We start from the raw sequence: 16662 nt of genomic DNA, 5'->3' as shown, positions 1-16662 counted from the left end.
GAAGCACCCACTGGGAGAAATAATCAGTCTATGAGAGTTAATAAGCCCTTTTCTTATCAAGGAATACAAAGAATCAAGGAGGATCTAGGAGACTATTTAGAGCACCCAGAAAAATATATTAGAGCTTTTAAGGGTGTTACTTTGCTTTATGACCTTACTTGGAAGAATGTGATATATGTCTTGGGACAAACACTAACTCCCACCTCAAAAACTCGAGTTTTGGGGAAAGCGGTTGCTTATGGAGATGAATGGCTTGGTAACGAATCAGTAGGGAAGATGGAGGACAAGATAGCCGCCCTCCCCACTGAGAATCAGGCAGTCCCAACTATAGAATGAGATTGGGACTGTAACATAGCTAAAGGAAGATGGGATTGGAGTCATTTTGTCAGATGTGTTTTTGAAGGACTCAGGCAAACACGTGATAAGACTTTAAACTATGCCAAATTGGCAAACAGAAAACAGAACAGGAAGAGAAGGAAGCTCCTGATAAATTCCTAGATAGACTGAAGGAAGCCCTTTGCAGATTCACTGAGATTGATCCCAGAAATGAAGAGGGAAGAGTGATCTTAAAAGATAGATTTCTCACTCAATCGGCTCCAGATATCTGCTATAAGCTATTAAAACAGGCATATGGACCAAATCAGTCTTTAGATAATCTGTTACAATAGGCTCAGTCTATTATGGCAGGGAATATGAGGAAAAGAAAGGCAGAGAATGACAAAGAGCAGGTGGTAGTCCATGTAATGGCTGTCAGAACCATTCTTAAACAGCCTGAGAAAAATTCCCAGAGGGACCCAGGTGAAAAGAGATGGGCTTGCTATTACTGTGGAAAGGAGAGCACCTCAAACAGGATTGCCCTCAGGCATCTAAGCCACCCCTGGCTCCTTGTCTGGTCTGCAAAGGACCACACTGGAGGAAAGACTGCCCCCAGAGGTGTAGGTTTCAGGGGTTAGACTCTCAAGACAATCAGGACTGAAGGTGCCTGGGGGTCCACACACAAGGTCCCATCCTAATTACATCTGAGGAATCCCCAAGTATTGATAACTTGAGTGGGGGGGGGGGGAGTGGGCAATCCGTCGATTTCCTTTTGGACACTGGGGCAGCTTACTCTGTGCTTACTGAAGCCCCTGGCCCACTTTCTCCCAGTTCTGCTTCCATAATGGGACTGTCTGGATGAGCCAAATGTTATTATTTCAGTCTGCAACTGGGACTCTGTGGTATTTTCTGACTGTGCCAGAGTCTCCCTCACTCCTTTTGGGGAGGGATATACTGAGTAAGGTCCATGCCTCTGTTTTCATGAATATGGAGCCCTCCCTTTCTCTCCCTTTAATTGAACAAAATGTAAATCCTAGAGTGTTGGCTGATGGAAAATCTGTGGGTTGAGCACAAAACGCTATTCCTGTAGTTGTCAAGCTCAAAGACCTGCACTTACTTTCACATAAGAAGCAGTATCCACTGAAACTCGAGGTTAAGGAAGGGTTAAAACCCATCATTGAGAATTTAAAGGAGCTGGGGCTGTTAAATCCCCATAACAATCTGTGCAACACTCCTATTTTGGGTATAAAGAAGTCAAATGATAAATGGAGACTAGTTCAAGATTTACAAACAATAAATGAGGCTGCAGTTCCTTTACACCCCGTGGTGCCTAATCCTTATAGTCTGTTGTCTGAAATTCCTGAACAGCCAAATATTTTTTAGTATTTGAAGTTTGCTTTCTGACTTAAACCTATATTAAATCATCCTTTACCTATGACTTTAAGACAATTGAGAGTATTTTTTGGAATCATAGGGTACTGCTGCATTTGGATTCTTGGTTATGGGGAGCTTGCCCAGCCTTTGTATAAACTTATAACTGAAACTCAACAAGCCCAAACTGACAAACTGGTTTGGTCTCCAGATACTCAAAGGCTTTTAAGGCTCTTCAGACTGTTCTCTTGTAAGCTCCAGCTTTGAGCTTGCCCACAGGGTCAGAAATTAGTTTGTCACTGAAAAGAAAGGTATGGCCTTGGGATTTTTGACACAACCCCAAAGGCCTCACCAGCAGCCTATAGGAGTGTATTCTTAAACTCTAAGTTTAATATTTGGATGACAGACAGTTGCCTTCTTAAATATCAGTCACTGTTGTTAGAAGGACCAATAACTAAGCTTAAAGTTTGTGGAAACTTAAATCCTGCCACTTTCCTTCCTGAGAAGGAAAATGAAACACCTGATCATGATTGTTCCCAATTTCTAACTTTAAACTATGCAGCTCAGGAAGATCTGATGGGTACCCCATTAGACAATCCTGACATGGAAATATTTACAGATGGCAGTTCTTTTGTTCGGGATAGGAAGCGTAAAGCAGGTTACGCCGTGGTAATGGTTGAACAGGTTTTAGAAACAAAATCTCTCCCAGGGAACGAGTGCTCAGCTACCAGAGATTGTGGTTCTGGCTCTCGAGTTAAGAAAGGGCGACGAGTAAATATCTACACTGATTCTAAGTATGCTTATTTGACTTTACATGCTCATGCTGCAAATTGGAAAGAAAGACAATTTAAAACAGCAACAGGAGAACCTATTAATCAGAGAGATTGAGAGACTTTTAACTGCTATATATTGTCCTAAAGAAGTGGCTGTTATGCATTGCAAAGGGCACAGCAGGGACAGGGGTAAAGTAGCCAAGGATAATCAGCTGGCTGTCAAGCCAGAAAGGTGGCACTTAATGAAACCCCTTCACTACAGAGGCCTTTGATCTGGACAGGTTCTGTGGATAAGGAAAACCACAATATACTGAGGAGGAATTAGAAATATATGAGAAAAGAGGAGCAAAGTTTACTGATAAAGGATGGTTATAGTCTGAGGATGGCCAATCAGTAATTCCTGAAAATGCTCAATGGAAAAGTTTTCCTAAAGCCTTGGGATTAACTAATTATGTAACTCAGCTCTCAGCTTTTCAACAAGCATTAAAGGAACTCTGGGAGGTAACTCCTGACCCAGCCTCTGAGTCAAAAAAGCATCTGTTTGAGCCAGGAACCAAGGTACTGGTAAAAGCATTGGAATCTGGGGGCCAATCCCTTGAGCCCCTCTGGGAAGGCCCTTACCAGGTTATTCTTTCTTCTCCCACAGCTGTCAAAGTGCCAGGAATTGATTCATGGGTGCACCACACTTGAGTTAAGAAGTGGCACCCTGACCAGAGCTAAGTGATGTCATTTTATGCTTTTACTTTTTATGCTCTTACTTTGTACTTTTCAGATGGACCTGATAATCTATGTGAGCCTGCTTCTGCTGACTCCAAAATTCTTGAGTCTGCTGTTTGATCCTCAAGATAAATCCTTCCTGTCCTGGGCTTACTCCCACACTGCATTCCACAATCGGTCTTACTACTGGGTCTGTGGAGTGCTCCCCTCTTCATCAGTGGATGACTTCCCATGGTGGGAGTCCTTCCACTTCAGGGAAAGGACTTTCTTCAAATCTGTGACAACCTTCGATAGCAACAATCATATGTGATGCCTCATTAATCTGATGACATCTAACAATCCTAAAATCGACTGGTGCAACACTTTGTACCTTAACTATGGACATAATATGACTTTTTGCTTATTGCTGTTTTTGTTCTTTGCTCCCTGCATCTGTACCATGTAGCTGGATTTCTTTCTAGTTGCATGAAGGTTATTAAGTTACGAATGGTTGCTTAAACTCCTGTTGACTGTGGCAGCCTCCTCCAGCTTGAGACCCTTGGACCAGAGACCCTCAATATGAGGGTTAGGAGACTAACCCTCACAAATTTAGGGACAATGCTCCTTACCAGCTTGGAAGCAGTTACAGAATGAGAATGACTCCCCTTTCCCTAGGCAACATAATTCTCCTAAAAGAAAAGGCAGGAATGAGAGGGGAAAAGGCAGGAAGGCTAGGGGTCTCCAAACAGAGGAAACAGGGTGCAAGTGTCAGACATTTTTTCCTCTCTCTCTTAAGCGGCAGGAGGAAGCAAACTACAAGTTTCAGATTTTTTCCCCCTTCTCTATACAAACTTAAAAGGAGGTTTCTCTTAAAATTTTGTGTTGCTGAGATGACACCTGGCTCCACCTGAATTTAACTTTTCTCAAACCTTGAGCAAACCAATGCATTTTGCTTATGGAAAGTTTCTCTTAAGCTATGTTAATGAGCTATGTATTTACCCTAGTGTCTGTCTTCAAGTAGGTTCCACCTAAGACTCAGAACCCAATATGTTTTACTCATACAATTGTTCTCCTAATCTATGTTAATGAAACCATATACTTGCTTGGAAACCCGCCTTTCTTCAAGATTCATGGCAATCATTTTATGGCCGGGGATGATTCACCTTGTGCCAGTGTTATCTCAAAATACATGTTGTGGGTGAAGGGCCTGGTACCACTCTGAGTTTTGAGACATTTCCTTTCTGTAATTAGCAGCATGCTGCTAAGTCACTGCTAAGTCACTTCAGTCATGCCCAACTCTGTGCAACCCCATAGACGGCAGCCCACCAGGCTCCCCACGTCCCTGGGATTCTCCAGGCAAGAACACTGGAGTGGGTTGCCATTTCCTTCTCCAATGCATGGAAGTGAAAAGTGAAAGTGAAGTCGCTCAGTCGTGTCCGACTCTTAGCGACCCCATGGACTGCAGTCCACCAGGCTCCTCCGTCCATGGGATTTTCCAGGCAAGAGTACTAGAGTGGGGCGCCATTGCTTTCTCCTAGCAGCCTGCTAGAAACTATATAATATCCCGCTAAAGACTAGCAGGGAGGGCAGAGGGGAACTCTGTCTGCCCACTTCGGATATCTATGTCAGAAGCTTTCTCTCTTTTATATTTTAATAAAACTTTATTACACAAAAGCTCTGAGAGATCAAGCCTTATCTCTGGCCCCAGATTGAATTCCTCTCCTCTGGAGGCCAAGAATCCCAGCCTTTCATGGCTCAGCAGCAACCTTTCAGAAGTAGCTATTATTCTGAATTTGGCATTTATCATTTTCTTTACTGTATTCACATGAACCATAAGCAATACAGTATATGGTGTTGTTATTGTATATGACTAAATATATGTCATAAACTTGCTTCTTTCCCTTACCATTGTATCTGTGAGATTATTTTGGGTTGGAACATTTAGAGCAAGTTTAGCTATTCTTGTTTTTATATGGTAATTCCATTGTGTTACTACACAGTGATTGTTAATCTGTTCTCCTATTGATAGACATTTGCCCTATTTTCAATTTCTTGTTATTACAATGTGGCAGTGATCATAATAGTGCACGTCCATTTGGGTGATTTTGCAATGATTTCTTATACACACCAAGAATTGGTGGTTACAGAATATGAACATTTTCAACTCCATTTAGGTATGCCAATGTACTGCTCAAAATATTTGTACCAGTTATCCTGCTAATAGCTTATAGAGCTTACTTGAGTTTTCCACAAAAATTTGTGCGTGGACTCAGACAGAACTTGCATTTTCCACACTGAGGTGCGTAGAGTGGAATTACTTTGTCACCTAGAAAAAAAAGGCCATGTGTTGGATGATACCTAAGTTGTTACTTATAAATAGTTTTCAACAGGTGAATTGTGGAAAACACTATTCTTTATTTTATATATCTTATATTTGATAGGAAGTATAGGTAGCTACAATATTTTGTTAATCTACAAGATTGCTGATTCTCCCAAGTACTGAATATGTTATCTTTTGTTTTCTTTTTTCTCTGCTGGACAGGCAAGCAACACATCTATATTGATACCATCAGGTGCAGAGTCCTGTCTGACACTCTGTTGTCCTTGCAACACTCTGCATCATGACTATTATTTATTATGTCATGCCTATTATTTATGACATTTGTAAACAACCTGTAGGGAATAGAACACCTTAATTATAGGAGATATGGGCAATAGGCTTGATATGGAGAGTAAATTATATATCATCTTCATGTTTCACCATAGTTCACTCAAATTCTACAGTTTTCTACTTTTTATTCAATTTGAATTTAACAAAGACTTCTAGCCTCTGATGACTAAAGTTCAGTAATGATAATTAACATTTGTTCAACCTTTAGTATGTGTCAGTCACCATTCTAACTGCTTGCATATATTATCTCTTTAATTCTCAGAACAACTCTTTGAGATGGGTACTATTATTATCCCCATTTTAGAAAATGGAAATCTAAATTGAGTCACAGAAAAGTGACTTAGCTGACTAAGGTTACACAGCCAGTAAGTGGCAGAGCTGTGCCTTAATTGGCTGGACTTCTTTGTAGATTCCAAATTTTGAAGAGCAATTTGCTTCTATAATCTTGTTTGGAATAGAAATGTGACGAGACATTAAAGCCCTCGGCATGTCACAGCTCTCTGGTTTTGGACAGACCGTGTTATAGCTCTTAGACAAATCAGTGTTACAGCTCCGTGTTACAGCTCTATTTTATTTAGAAAATAGCAGGAAAATCCATCCTCTAGGTGTGAGGGCATGCCGATCCAAAGACGTGAAAAGAAGAGTGCCCCAGTGCGCGGGAGAGAGAGAGACCCCCAGCTCTTTGGCTCCTCTCTTTAATGTGTCTTTTCCTCCCCCCTGGGCCTGCCCTATGTAAGTTGGGCTAGCCAGGAGTGCTATTTGTTCTACCTGAAGTCCTCACTCCTGTCCTCGGACCTTCCTTTGTTCTATTTTCACGGGCTTTTCCTTTCCTTGTCTTTTAGCCACCACCATTTTGGACTCCTGTTTCCTCCTATTTCCTATTCTAACTACCTAATAGAAAGATACTAATAAACCTCTCAATTTGGCGCATCCTCATTAAAGGAGGAAAGAATGATATGGTTCATCCTAGATAAGTGACAATTGCATAGCTCATATTCCAGTATTTCGTGGATATGTTGCAACATGTAAAGTAAATAGTTTTGGCTATTGTCATGCTTTATATATATTTATCTTACAAGTTCCCAAGAAAACATTTCAGCTAACATTGACATATGCATAATATTTCCCACTTAAGCTATCCAAGGGTCTTCATTCTTTATATATTAAAATAGTTCTGTTTTATTTAGAAGAGGTTGCTATAAATTGTCATCTTTGTCCCCATGGAAGCTTCAGTGTAAGCTCACTTTGTAGCTTTGCTTCATAGGACAACTTTTCAGTGCTGGATGTAAATAAAGTAACTGTGTTTTCCAGATTTCATTAGGCAGTTCTGACTGCAGATATTCTGCCTTGTTGCTAGATTGTGATAGATTGTGTGTCTTAGTTTTGCTTTGGAAAAGATGGTCCCCTTATTTAAGTAGAGATCGATTATAGCATGCAAAGGCAAGACTGTAGCAGAAATTATCCCTGAAATACCCTGACATTTCTGTTTAGTTGGAATCAGAAATTAAAATACCTGGTTTGAAGTTGGTCACTCCTGGCCCAACACTTTCCACAATTCCTGCAGCCTCATGGCCAAGGATCACTGGGAAAAACCCCCCTTCAAATTGAGGATGGAGGATATGGGCATCAGAATGGCACAGGGCGGTGGCAATTATCTGCAAAGCAATCACAGACTTGAGGCCTGTTTCTGTAATCATATCATTACGGCTATTAGGAAAATTTTAGGCCCAATGACACCTTGAAACTTAACAACACTCATTGAGGTCAATAAAAGAACTGCATTTTGAAAAATGAACAGTTAAAAATATATTAGGATATATTCTTTCCTCTTAATGCATCTTTGTTTTCTTCCTTTCACTGTCCCTGAAAAATCACACAGGAGAATTGGCAGTCACTGTCTCTAGGAGAGGAGAAATCAAAGGTAATAATTTAAAGTCTATTAGAGGGAGTGCAGGGAACACAGGCTTCCAGGGCTTGTTCAGATTTTATTGAAACTAAATGAAATACAGTTGTGGTAATAAACTTTTATAGTTAAAAGAGCTGTATCGAATAAAGGATTATCTTAATTAATTAGAAAGTATCCCTGCATTATTCTTCAAGATTCTGTTCATGAGGATATCTCATTCATTCTCAGGCAAAAACTCTTACTCTGGTGATCCTGAGGAAAAATATAAGCCAGGTCAACTGTAGGGAAAATAGAGAAATTGACCCACCTTGTCACCTATGATCCCTCTCTGCTCAGTACTGTCTGTCTTTTCTCCCTGCCCTTTCGCTTCTGTTCCCTCCTCTGATCACCAAAGACCCTTAGCACTTCAGATCTTTTCTTATTTTGAACCAAACTCTCAGTCTTCCTTTTAAAACAGCTTTCAATAACTGGCAACCGGAAAACAAAAAGAAAACCTACCTAATTCTAATCTAATGTAAATTCCTATGTCTGATTCTTATAATTTATCCCTCCTGGGAATGAATACTTGTTTTTGATGTGAACCTAAAAACGTAATCCCCCACAGTGGGAAACTCCTGAAACTCTCAGTCAAAACCACATAGGTCTGACCTGACCAAAGCCAAGTCAGCATTTTATGTCTTGTTTATCCTGCCCTGGGAAAGTCCATACCCACCTGGATTCGAACTTCATGATCCTTGGGGGGAGCTACCTCAACCTCTTCAATGCTGAGGGGCTTGTTTGCTTCCCAGGCGATAGCTGCTTTGCATTTAATAATCTGAGAAAGAGGGGAAAGGGGGAGGGGGAAAGAACAAAAGGGAGGAAGAGAGAGAGAAAGAAAAATATTGTGAAAAAAAGTGAAAGATCATGTTGATACCATTATTTCATGACAGAGAGTTTTGGGGTTTGTGGCTGGATGTTATACATAATTATTGTAAAGACAAGGGACCTTAATTGACAATAGGAAGTCAAAGTCTACATTATAGTCATTGCACTTTTAATTTTTGAAAAGAACAGGTGTATTAAAGTTTAATTTAATGTAAAGGCTTGATTTTTTTCCCTCTTCAGAACAGAGAGGATAAATTTATAGGATTTGGAGAGAGTAGATGACCAATATGTATTTTATGATAGAGTGATTGATTTATCAGCTCTGCATTACCTGAATCCTTATTGCTAGAGAGGATGTGTTTTACAACTTTGCTACTCAAAATGTGAACCTCCTTGACACCAGCAGTTATTAATATCACCTGGGAATTTGCTAGAGCTATAAGCCCTGTCCAAAATCCACTGAATCAAAACCTGCTTTTGAACAAGATCCCCATGTGATTCATATGCACAAAAAAGTTTAAGAAATGAGGATTACATAATTATTAAACTTATCAGTGGAATACACATTAAAGATTTTGTCCCTTTGAAAAAAATCTGGATAAAAATATATGAAAAGAAATTAAACATTAAAGATTCTATAATCTATAATTTTAGCCCCATAAAATTTTATTTTTAATTTTAAATAGAAGTAATATTGAAGGAAAGTAGAAAGAAAGAAACCTATACTTCATTCTAATGCTACTATATTTACTTTTGGTGATATTCCTAGTCTGTTCACATGAACACGTATTTTTGATACTTGTTATGCAATTTGAACTGTATTTTAAATATCATTAGTCTTATTATAAATGAAACATAGAAATGCAAATAAGAAAAAAGAAACAAAACCCATCTGTAATTTTGTCTTCTACTTTATGATTTTGAGGTAGATCCTTTGAGCTTTTTCACTTGGGACAAAATTGTATGTAATATTTTATAATCTCCTTTTTTCTACTTATTAATATACAATGAATATTTTCCATATTCTTTCCTAACATTTTAACAAATACAAATTTTATGATTATGGCACAGTTACTGAAATTTCTCTTTTTTGGGCCACTATAAATAGTATTTAATTGAACAACCTTGTAGTAAGTATTTTGGCAAATTCAATTATTTTCTAGAGTAAATTCCTAGCATGGAGGTCACTGATATCCTTTTGATCATCTTTATTTTTTTCTTCAGATTTGTTGAAATATGATTGATATACAGCCCTGTGTAAGTTCAAGGGGTATATAGAATAATGATCTGACATACATATATGATGAAATGATTACTAGAGTGGGATTAGTGAACATCCATCATCTCATATAGACATACAATTAAAGAAAGAAAAAATTTTTTTCCTGTGATAACTCTTAGGATTTACTTTCTTAATAACTTTTAAGTATAACATACAGCAGTGTTGATTATATTTACCATGTTGTATGTTATATCTCTACTACTTATTTGTCTTATAACTGGAGGTTTGGAAGTTTGTACCTTTTGACTAACTTCATGCAATTCTTCCTCTCCATCCCCCATCCCCCAGCCCCCGCCCTGTTTCTGGTAACCACAAACCCGACCTCTTTTTCTATTTGTTTTTGAAGTATCATTGGTCTCTGCTTTTTTAATATGCTGTCTAGATTGGTCATAGTTTTTCTTCCAAGGAGCAAGCATCTTTTAATTTCTTGGCTGCAGTCACCATCTGCAGTAATTTTGGAGCCCAAGAAAATAAAGTCTCTCACTGTTTCCATTGTTTCCCCATCTATTTGCCATGAAATGATGGGATTGGATGCCATGAGCTTAGTTTTCTTTTTTGTGTGTGTATGTAATAAAGTTTATTAAAGTATAAAGGAGATAGAGAAAGCTTCTGACATAGGCATCAGAAGGGGGCAGAAAGAGTACCCCAATCTTAGTGTTCTGAATGTTGAGTTTTAAAATCATTGGAAGAACTGATGCTGAAGCTGAAACTGCAATACTTTGGCCACCTGATGCAAAGAACTGACTCACTGGAAAAGACCCTGATGCTGGGAAAGATTGAAGGTGGGAAGAGAAGGAGACGACAGAGGTTGAGATGGTTGGATGGCATTACCAACTCGATGGACATGAGTTTGAGTAAGCTCTGGGAGTTGGTGATGGACAGGGAAGCCTGGCGTGCTTCCATCCTTGGGGTCGCAAATAGTTGGACATGACTGAGCAACAGAACTGAACTGAATGTTCATTTTGTGTGTGTGTGTGTTCGTGTGTATATATCACATCTTCTTTATCCATACATCTCCTGATGGGGACTTAGCTTCTTTTTCTGGCTGGCCATGTGGCATGCAGAATCTTAGTTCCCTGACCAGGAATCGAACCCGTGCCCCCTGCAGTGGAAGTGCAGTCCTAACCACTGGACCTCCAGGGAATTCCCTGGGACTTAGCTTTTGATCAGCTTTAAATTGCTGCTTTCTGAGAGCAATACCCAAAGAAACTTCTTTTAGCAGATGTATAAAGACACACACACACACACACAAAATCCCAAAAGAATTGATCAAAGAAATGGTATATTTGCTTACTTTTCCCTTGGTGCCCATTTTCTTTGGGAAACTTGGAAGTTTCTCTCTGATTTAAGAAGCTCTTCTACTTCTATCCAGGGTGCTCCATATCCTGTAATGAATTGACTTTGAATAAATACCATTTCAGCTCTTGTGTTCTCCAATCATTTTCTCTCCTTTTTGTTTGCTGTAATCTGAAACTTTGCCCGTCTCTTCACGTCATCATTTGTGCTATCTTGTTTCAGCTGCAAACCCTCATTTCTTCCAAATGTTATTGGGGGATTTTTGTTTACTAGCTTTTTTCTTCCTTTATTGCAAAATATTGGAGAAGGCAATGGCAACCTACTCCAGTACTCTTGCCTGGAAAATCCCATGGACGGAGGAGCCTGGTAGGCTGCAGTCCATGGGGTCACTAACAGTCGGACACGACTGAGCGACTTCATTTTCATTTTTCACTTTCATGCATTGGAGAAGGAAATGGCAACCCACTTTAGTGTTCTTGCCTGGAGAATCCCAGGGACGGGGGAGCCTGGTGGGCTGCCATCTATGGGGTCGCAGAGAGTCGGAAACGACTGAAGTGACTTAGCAGCAGCAGCAGCAGCATTGCAAAATATAAGATAACATAGAAAAGGTCATTAAACTTATTGGATAAGTCAACAGATAATTATAAAGGTCATTAAAGCTATTAGATAAGTTATCAAATAATTATAAAATTAACAAACATCTCCAGTGCCTCAGAATCCCTCCTATATCCATCCTTCTCTTTCACAATCCTAGTAATAATTTCCTTGCATTTCTTTTATGATTTATGCTTCTCTATACAATATAGTTTAGTTTTACAGATTAGAAGTTATATGGATAGAGTCATAGGGCATGTGTTCTTTCATGGCTTTTTCCCCTCTCAACTATTTTTGTGAGATTTAGCCATATTGCCTGTAGCTATACTTTATTTTAATAACTGTAGAGTATTCCATTATATGAATTGACCACAATTTTTTTCATCCATTTTCTGTTTTATAGTGAATCAGGATTGCTTAAAAATTCCTCTCATGTGTTCTGTTGTGCTTGTGCTTGAGTTTCCTTAGGGAAAGTTCAGGGCTTTTATGCAACCAACATACCCTATTAAGGCAAAGCCAACTGTTAAAATATTGAAATACTTTTGATCCTGTTGGTAAAAAGCCATAGTATTCTACTATCTTCTCCAGAGAGATAGAACTATCTTTATATTAGTTAAATATCTTTATATTAGTTAAAACTTTAATATTTTATTATTGACTAAGTCTTTCTATTACAATTTTTAGAAGTATGATTTATACTCTTTGTTTCTACTTCCTCACTACTCATGGTTTCACTTCTCTACTTGTCTGGTTTCCATCTCTATATTTTAATTGAAAATTCTTTGGAAGATTCTAAGTGGCCTCATTTTTTAAAAAGTTACCTTTCAAAATTTCTTTCTAGTGTTTGATTTTTCTAGCATTTCTTATTTTATTTTTATGACTTCTTTCCCTTTATTTTGCCAGGAGTTTCTGTTTGCTCCTAGATGTTTCTTTCTTTCTTTCTTTCTTTCTTTTTAATATGTTTCTATTTTAATATGTTCACAAAATAATTTCATCTTCTTTCTTGACTCCAGGCTCCTTTCTCTAGCTTGCCTGTTTTGACACTAGCGTCTCCATTCTTTTTTTATTGTTCTGAAACCCTGCTTGACCTTGCTTTCTGCATTGTTTACAAGCTTTGTGTATTCTACCTCTTGTGTGCCTTTCATTTCCTTCTTTCTGTTTTTATTATTACACTGTAGATAAGACAGATAAGAGTAATCTTACTTATTGCTTATGTCATCACAATAGCCTTTTTTTAAAAACTGATTTTCCTATGCAGAGCTCCCTCTGCCAGTCTGTGTTTCAAAATGTTGTTAGATGAGTATTCTCAACAATTTTTATTATATCATTCTCTTGGTCTAAACAGAGAAGGCAATGGAAACCCACTCCAGTACTCTTGCCTGGAAAATCCCATGGACGGAGGAGCCTGGTAGGCTGCAGTCCATGGGGTCCCTACGAGTCGGACGTGACTGAACGACTTCACTTTCACTTTTCACTTTCATGCATTGGAGAAGGAAATGGCAGCCCACTCCAGTGTTCTTGCCTGGAGAATCCCAGGGAGGGGGGAGCCTGGTGGGCTGCCCTCTAGAGGGTTGCACAGAGTCGGACATGACTGAAGCTACTTACAGCAGCTTGGTCTAAAACCATCAAGAACTCTCTAAGCCCTGCTGAATTCTCATTCTGGCATTCAAGACCATTTATCTACAACCCAGTCTGTGTTCAAAGCTAATCTTCTGGGTTTCCTACAATGCACTGTGTGCATGCCTTCCTGCCTCCATGATTTTATTTAAACTGGTTCCCCTGATTAGAACACCTACTGCTGCCAGTTCTACCTACTAAACTAACATATATATATATTTTTTAAAGATTTAGTTTTGCTTGTACTGGGTCTTCCTTGCTGTGTGCCAGCTTTCTCTAGCTGTGGTGGACTTGGGGAGCTACTCTTTAGTTGCAGTGTGCGTGCTTCTCATTGTGGTGACTTCTCTTGTGAACCATGTGCTCTAGGGCACCTGGGCTCAGTAGTTGTGGCACATGCCCTTAGTTGCCCCGCGGCATGTGGGGCAAGTGGGGCATGATCCCTTTCCAGACCAGGGATCATTGAACCAGCGTCCCCTGCATTGGTAGGTGCATTCTTAACCTCTGGACCACCAGGGAAGCCCTGAACTTATTCAGGACCTTAAGAACATATTCTTAAGGTTCATTTTCTGATACCTATCTTGCCATTTTTAGCTCTTCTGTTCAGGATGATCTTTTTCCTCTTTGAATTCCTACAGCATTCATTGTGTTTCCATCCCCTTAGCACTCACAAATAGATAGCTACATAAAGCAAAACTTCTCTGTCTCCAGCCTCCAGTGTCCTTAACTATAATGATTGTATTTACTTACATTTTACATCCTTCAGAGAGTACTTCAGAGTCCTGAAAGATACTCGGTACTTAATAAATGCTGGGCAAATTGAGTATTTACCTTGGAAACCCAATATGCTTTAACGTATTTTCTGAATGTTAGGTATTTACCTTCTTTCTGCCTTTCTTTTTGTGCTGCACTTTGATGAGCTTCTTTGAAGATGGGGACTGTTTTTTATATTCTTTCATAAAGAACCTGCTAAGAAGTGTTTTGAGTGGAAACTAAATAAGAGATTTCAAAATGGTAGAACCCTGGGATTTTGAATGTGAAGGTGTCTTCTAATGCTAAAATTAATATTGTAGATTCTTTCCATGAGGATGACTTTACCTTTTCTGACAGTTGATTTTCAGACGTACAGTTGTTCTCAAAATTTCCAATGTTATGTATGTTTAAATATGTATAATTATATGTAATTATATCTATTTAAATATATTTATATAAATATATATAATTATATGTATAATCTCTCACCCACTGAATTAATATATATACATTATTTTAATAGTAATTCATTAATCTCAGTATAAATACCCAAACAACATATTTGGGATCCATGATGGTTCAAACTGAATTTGCTGTGTTTCTGCACAAACTAGCTCTTGCTTTTTACTGCATGTTTCCTCTATTTCCTATATCTAATTATGCTTCTTTGATTTTAGCTTTTTTTTACAAGTTAAAATCTCTGATATCAGTTCAGTTCAGTTGCTCAGTCATGTCTGACTCTTTGCGACCCCATGGACCACAGCACGTGAGGCCTCCCTGTCCATCAGCAACTCCTGGAGTTTATCCAAACTCATGTCCATTGAGTTGGTGATGATATCCAACCATCTCGTCCTCTGTTGTCCCCTTCTCCTCCTGCCTTCAATCTTTCCCAGCAACAGGGTCTTTTCAAATGAGTCAGCTCTTCACATCAGGTGGCCAAAGTACTGGAGTTTCAGTTTCAGCATCGGTCCTTCCAATGAACACTCAGGACTGATCTCCTTTAGGATGGACTGGTTGGATCTCCTTGCAGTCCAAGCGACCCTCAAGAGTCTTCTCCAACACCACAGTTCAAAAGCATTAATTATTCTGCGCTCAGCTTTCTTTATAGTCCAACTCCCACATCCATATATGACTACTGGAAAAACCATAGCCTTGACTAGACAGACCTTTATTGGCAACATAATGTCTCTGTTTTTTAATATGCTGTCTAGGTTGGTTATATCTTTCCTTCCAAGGAGTAAGTGTCTTTTAATTTCATGGCTGCAGTCACCATCTGCAGTGATTTTGGAGCTCCCCAAAATAAAATCAGCCACTGTTTCCACTGTTTCCCCATCTGTTTGCCATGAAGTGATGGGACCAGATGCCATGATGTTAGTTTTCTGAATGTTGAGCTTTAAGCCAACTTTTTCACTCTCCTCTTTCACTTTCATCAAGAGGCTCTTCAGTTCTTCTTCACTTTCTGCCATAAGTTTGGTGTCATCTGCATATCTGAGGTTATTGATATTTCTCCTGGCAATCTTGATTCCAGCTTGTGATTCTTCCAGCTCAGCATTTCTCATGATGTACTCTGCACAGAAGTTAAATAAGCAGGGTGACAATATACCACCTTGACATACTCCTTTTCCTATTTGGAACCAGTCTGCTTTTCCATGTCCAGTTCTAACTGTTGCTTCTTGACCTGCATATAGTTTTCTCAAGAGGCAGGTCAGGTGGTCTGGTATTCCCATCTCTTTCAGAATTTTCCACAGTTTATTGTGATCCACACAAAGGCTTTGGCCTAGTCAATAAAGCAGAAATAGATGTTTTTCTGGAACTCTCTTGCTTTTTTGATGATCCAGCGGATGTTGGCAATTTGATCTCTGGTTCCTCTGCCTTTTCTAAAAACAGCTTGAATTCTGGAAGTTCACGGTTCACGTATTGTTGAAGCCTGGCTTGGAGAATTTTGAGCATTACTTTACTAGCATGTGAGATGAGGGCAATTGTGCATTTTGAACATTATTTAGCATTGCCTTTCTTTGGAATTGGAATGAAAACTGACCTTTTCCAAACCTGTGGCCACTGCTGAGTTTTCCAAATTTTTTGGCATACTGAGTGTAGCACTTTTACAGCATCATCTTTTAGGATTTGAAAGAGCTCAACTGGAATTTCATCACCTCCACTAGGTTTGTTCATAGTGATGCTTCCTAAGGCCCACTTGACTTCACATTTCAGGATGTCCTGGCTCTAGGTGAGTGATCACACCATCATGATTATCTGGGTTGTAAAGATCTTTTTTGTACAGTTCTTCTGTGTATTCTTACCACTTCTTAATATCTTCTGCTGCTGTTAGGTCCACACCATTTCTGTCCTTTATTGAGCCCATCTTTGCATGAAATATTCCCTTGGTATCTCTAATTTTCTTGAAGAGATCTCTAGTCTTTCCCATTCTGTTGTTTTCCTCTATTTCTTTGCACTGATCTCTGAGGAAGGCTTTCTTATCTCTCCTTGCTATTCTTTGGAATTCTGCCTTCAAATGGGTATATCTTTC

General features: G+C 39.1%; 1 protein-coding gene and 1 long non-coding RNA gene across 4 annotated transcripts in view; one reads left to right on the top strand and one right to left on the bottom strand.

Moving 5' to 3' along the window:
* The window catches only part of ADH4 (alcohol dehydrogenase 4 (class II), pi polypeptide), a 33805-nt gene extending 22522 nt beyond the window's left edge, over window positions 1-11283 (bottom strand). The window contains exons 1-4 of the mRNA XM_061164354.1: window positions 11173-11283; window positions 8445-8546; window positions 7340-7481; window positions 5394-5481 (exon numbers count right to left, since the gene is read on the bottom strand). Coding sequence (XP_061020337.1) covers window positions 5394-5481; window positions 7340-7481; window positions 8445-8546; window positions 11173-11190 — 350 coding nt within the window. The 5' untranslated portion in view covers window positions 11191-11283. The remainder of the gene's footprint in view (window positions 1-5393; window positions 5482-7339; window positions 7482-8444; window positions 8547-11172) is intronic.
* LOC133071703 (uncharacterized) overlaps window positions 1-16662 on the top strand; it is a 178003-nt gene that overhangs the window by 46066 nt on the left and 115275 nt on the right. The window lies entirely within an intron of this gene.

This window comes from Dama dama, chromosome 17, assembly GCF_033118175.1.
Source record: "Dama dama isolate Ldn47 chromosome 17, ASM3311817v1, whole genome shotgun sequence".
NCBI lineage: Eukaryota > Metazoa > Chordata > Mammalia > Artiodactyla > Cervidae > Dama > Dama dama.
The sequence above is the reverse complement of the archived record's forward strand: the minus strand, read 5'-3'. Positions and strand labels throughout refer to the sequence as shown.